General features: G+C 42.2%; 1 protein-coding gene across 1 annotated transcript in view; it reads right to left on the reverse strand.

The window, feature by feature from the left end:
- Positions 1-4,841, reverse strand: part of LOC102759820 (zinc finger protein 211-like) — a gene marked incomplete at its 3' end in the record, with an annotated part of 14,826 nt that overhangs the window by 4,817 nt on the left and 5,168 nt on the right. The window contains 3 exon segments of the mRNA XM_015570655.1: positions 5-146; positions 148-930; positions 933-1,342. Coding sequence (XP_015426141.1) covers positions 5-146; positions 148-930; positions 933-1,342 — 1,335 coding nt within the window.

A 4,841-nucleotide genomic window follows, 5' to 3' on the forward strand; every position in this document is an offset into this window, starting at 1 on the left:
GGTAAAAGATTTTCCACATTCACTGCATTTATGAGGCTTTTCCCCTGTATGAAGTCTGTGATGATAATAAAGAGTGGAGCTATGGGTAAAAGATTTCCCACATTCTCTGCATTTATAAGGCTTTTCTCCTGTATGAAGTCTGTGATGATAACGAAGTTCAGTGCTCTGGATAAAAGACTTCCCACATTCACTGCATTTATAAGGCTTTTCTCCTGAATGAATTCTCTGATGTTGACAAAGGATGGTCTTAGAGGTAAAAGATTTTCCACATTCACTGCATTGATAAGGCTTTTCTCCAGTGTGTACTCTCTGATGATATTGGAGACCATTGCTCGTTTTAAAAGATTTCCCACATACAGTGCATTTATAAGGCGTTTCTCCTGTATGAACTCTTTGATGAAAACGAAGGTGAGTGCTCCGGGTAAAAGATTTCCCACATTCACGGCACTGAAAAGGCTTTTCTCCTGTATGAACTACCTGATGATCACGAAGGCCAGTGTTCTGCGTAAAAGTTTTTCCATATTCACTGCATTTAAGAAGCTTTTCTTCCAAATGAAGTCTCAGATGTCGATGAAGGTGGGTCTTAGCGGAAAAAGCTTTCCCACATTCACTGCATTGATAGGTCTTTTCTCCAGTGTGAACTCTCTGATGATATTGGAGAGCACGGCTACTTGTAAAAGATTTTCCACATTCACAGCATTTATAATGCTTTTCTCCAGTGTTACCTCTCTGTTGAAAATGAAAACCAGAAAATTTGGTAAAATATTTACCACATTAAGAGCACACACAATAACCACTTCCAAGATGGACACCGTTTTGCTGAATAAACGTGTGGGAGCAACTAATGTATTTCCTATATTCTTTTCTGCTGAAATAATTTTTTCTCTTTTGAAATGCAAGCCCACGCATCAAAATAGCATTTGAACTGTCAAAGTCTGAGTATGAGTAGCCTTTAGGTGTACATGTCCTGACCCAGTAAGGACAACCTGCCCAACATCCCTGCATGTGAAATGATTCTGGGACACATTGAACTTCCAGTTGTTTGCAAGTGACTGCCTTTCCACACCTCTAACGAAAGTCTTCTCTCTCACAAGCTGCTGGTGAAATTTTGCACACAAAAAAAATCTTTTTGCACAAGCCCCACACCTCAACAGTATTTGTCTGTGTTGTGTTCCCTGGAGTTTCATAACGTGGAAAACGCTTCCCAGGACTAGCCCACAACTCTCACAGGGGTGGCTCCTCTGGGAAGACAAGGGTAAATTGGGATTCCTTGCCTGTGACAATCTTCCAGAACCCTTTTGTTCAGTCGGGACCTCCATATTCTCTTCTCCACAGCAGCAACCTGAACAAAAGGAAACGTAGGTGAAGTGCATGTTGACCTGATAAAAACAGAATATCTTCAACACAGATGTTTATCTGTCATGTCTGAACATGATTTTTTTAAAATATATTTTATTCATTTTTTTACAGAGAGGAAGGGAGAGGGATAGAGAGTCAGAAACATGAGAGAGAAAGATCGACCAGCCGCTTCCTGAACACACCCGCACTGGGGATTGCCTGCAACCAAGGTACAGGCCCTTGACCGGAATTGAACCTGGACGTTTCAGTCCACAGGCCAATGCTCTATCCACCAAAGTGTAGAGAGGTTAAGGTTATCCATGGGCTGGGAATCCGAGTAGAATGATCAGTATTAAAACTGAAAAGTGTCAACATTAAGCAAGAAGAAGTAGAATTGGGTGAGGAGGGGCAATGGTAAGACAACATTGTTGAAGAAAATGGGTTCCTAGTTATGAATGTAACAAAGCCCAGGCGTGAAAACTGCGCCTACAGCCCTTCACCAAGGCAAGACTGCCTCGGGGTCTAGCCCAGAGGTCCTCAAACTACGGTCTGCCGACCACATGCAAATACAAACATTGTATTTGTTCCCGTTTTGTCTTTTTTACTTCAAAATAAGATATGTGCAGTGTGCATAGGAATTTGTGCATAGTTTTTTTTTAAACTATAGTCCGGCCCTCCAACAGTCTGAGGGACAGTGAACTGGCCCCTGGTTTAAAAAGTTTGAGGACCCCTGGTCTAGCCTGTCGTTGATAAAGTCATGTTTCTCCTGTGATGCACAAAGGATTCTGCCTCTTAAATCCCAGTTGAGCCACCGCATGGGATAAATGATGCACATCTTAAAAGAAAAACTAAAAAGATGGATGGTCAGTGCTGTGGTAGAACAACAAAGCACAAAGGAGATCACAGACAAAAGACCTATGTGAGTGACATCACCAAGATGGCAGAATGAGAGAGAAACTTTCCCCATCCCAGAGTAAGTAGACAGCTATCCATGAGAAAAACATCCCACAGGAAATGGGAATAACAGTACCATGAAGACAAACAATAATACTAAATACCAAATAGGGACAACTGCATAGAAAGGAGGACAGGAAACTGGGTGAGGAAGCACGTTTGAGAATACCTAAGGTCAAACACAAGGGTTAAAAATAACTAACACCGAAACCGGTTTGGCTCAGTGGAAAGAGCATCGGCCTGTGGACTGAAAGGTCCCAGGTTCGATTCCGGTCAAGGGCATGTACCTGGGTTGCGGGCACATCCCCAGTAGGAGATGTGCAAGAGGCAGCTGATCGATGTTTCTCTCTTATCGATGTTTCTAACTCTCTATCTCTCTCCCTTCCTCTCTGTAAAAAATCAATAAAATATATTAAAAACATAAACATTAAAATAACCAACGAACTAATTAAATAAATAAATATAGCAAGGGTCAGCCCTAGCTGGTTTACTCAGTGGATAGAGTATCAGCCTGGGGACTGAAAGGTCCTAGGATCCATTCCAGTCAAAGTCACAGGCCGAGTGTTTTGTGGGTTCAGTTCTAGTAATAGGGCATGCAGGAGGCAGCTTACCTGTGGTACTCTCTCATCATTAATCTTTCTGTCTCTCTCTGTCTCTCTTTCTCTGTCTCCCTTCCTCTGAGAAATCAATAAAAATGTATTAAAACAAAAGTGTTAGTCCTAGCTGGTTTGCTCAGTGGATAGAGCATCAGCTTTTAGACTGAAGGGTCTCAGGTTCCATTCTGGGAAAGGGCACATGACTGGGTTGTAGGCTCCATCCCCACTGGGGGGCGTGCAGGAGGCAGCCAATCAATGATTCTCTCTCATGATTGATGTTTCTATCTCTCACTCTCTCTCCGTTCTGAAATCAATAAAAAACATATTCAAACAAATAAATAAAAATAAAGGGTTAGCATTACCACTATCAGCCACTGTGCTTCTATTCTCATTCATCCTAGTGGCCTGTTCTCTAAAAAAGTGGAAATTTTTTATTTTAAACACCACAGAATGCCCTGGTCAGTGTGGCTCAGTTGGTTGGAGCATCCTCCAGCGTATCAAAGGGTGGCGAGTTCCATTCTCGGTTAGGGCACATATCAGAATGAGGCTTTCATATATGGTTTGCATGTGTGCAGAAGGCAGCCAGCCGATTGATTTTTCTCCCCCACCTCTATCTCTCTCTCTCTTTCTCCATTTCTCTTTCTCTCTATGTAAAAGGAATCTAATTATATAAACAGCTAGGGGCCCTGGGGGTCTAAATGACCGAACTGACAACCAAACACTGGAAGTCAATCCGGACCCAGCACTGACTGCCGAGGCTGGAGGGCCGGCAGCGCCAGGCGGGAGTCAGACGTGGGAGTCAGTCCCGGGAAGGAGTCAGTCCTGGATCATGTAAGTGGGAACCGTAAGATATAGAAAGAAGGAAGACCTATCCCTCCACCTGGGGAGATATTGGCAGAAGAATAGTAGGGAGCCAGAACTCCCACCATCTCATAACAAAACGATTAACCATCTCTCTACCCCACCCTCCAACCCCCCACCCACACACCTACAAACCTTGGACCAAGTGAGGAACTTGGACTTGTACTCTCTTCTTTTTTTTTTTAAAGAATATATATTTTATTGATTTTCTTACAGGGAGGAGGGGAGAGGGACAGTGAGCCAGAGACATAGATGAGAGAGAAACATCGACTCAGCGGCCTCCTGCATGCCCCCCACTGGGGATGTGCCCGCAACCCAGGCACATGCCCTAGACCGGAATCGAACCTGGGACCTTTGAGTCGGCAGGCTGACGCTCTATCCGCTGAGCCAAACCAGCCAGGGCTGTACTCTCTTCTTAAAATAATGAGGTGGCATCTCACCCTTTCCTTACCAGAGCAGTAACAAAGCAAGTCAGATGAAACGGGATTCAAAGTATCTAGAGTTTCGTAATGCTCAAAATTTCTAGGTGTCAATTATCAAATTAGTCATACAAAGAAGCAGAAAGATCTAAAACTGTATAACATAGATAATAGAGACTAACACTATTAGTGATGATAGTTATTTGATAATAAGTTTAACACTGCCATCAAAACAATCTTTACATGAGTGATTTTGAACATCCTTAAAGGGGGAAAAAAGCAAGTTATGGCAAGTAAATAGAAAGTCTCAGCAAAGAAAATGAAGCTATAAAGAAAAAACAGATGAAAATTATAGTACAGAAGAGTATAACTGAAATAAATAACTCAGTAAATAGGCTCAAAGCAGAAAGGATAAAACAGAGGAAACACTCAGGGAACTAGAAAATATAACCATAAAAATATCCAATGAGAATACAGAGAAAATGGGCTTGAAAACAGCAACAGAAAAAGATCAGAACCACAGGAACCAGTGGACTAATAACAACAACAAAAACACCACAAAATAAAACTAACATTTGGAGTCCATGAAGAAATGAAAGAAGATGCAGCTGAATGAGTACTTGAAGAAATAATGGCTGAAAACTCTTCCAATTGGTCAAAAGAAAAAAACCCT

Source organism: Myotis davidii, unplaced genomic scaffold (assembly GCF_000327345.1).
Source record: "Myotis davidii unplaced genomic scaffold, ASM32734v1 scaffold1727, whole genome shotgun sequence".
Taxonomy (NCBI): domain Eukaryota; kingdom Metazoa; phylum Chordata; class Mammalia; order Chiroptera; family Vespertilionidae; genus Myotis; species Myotis davidii.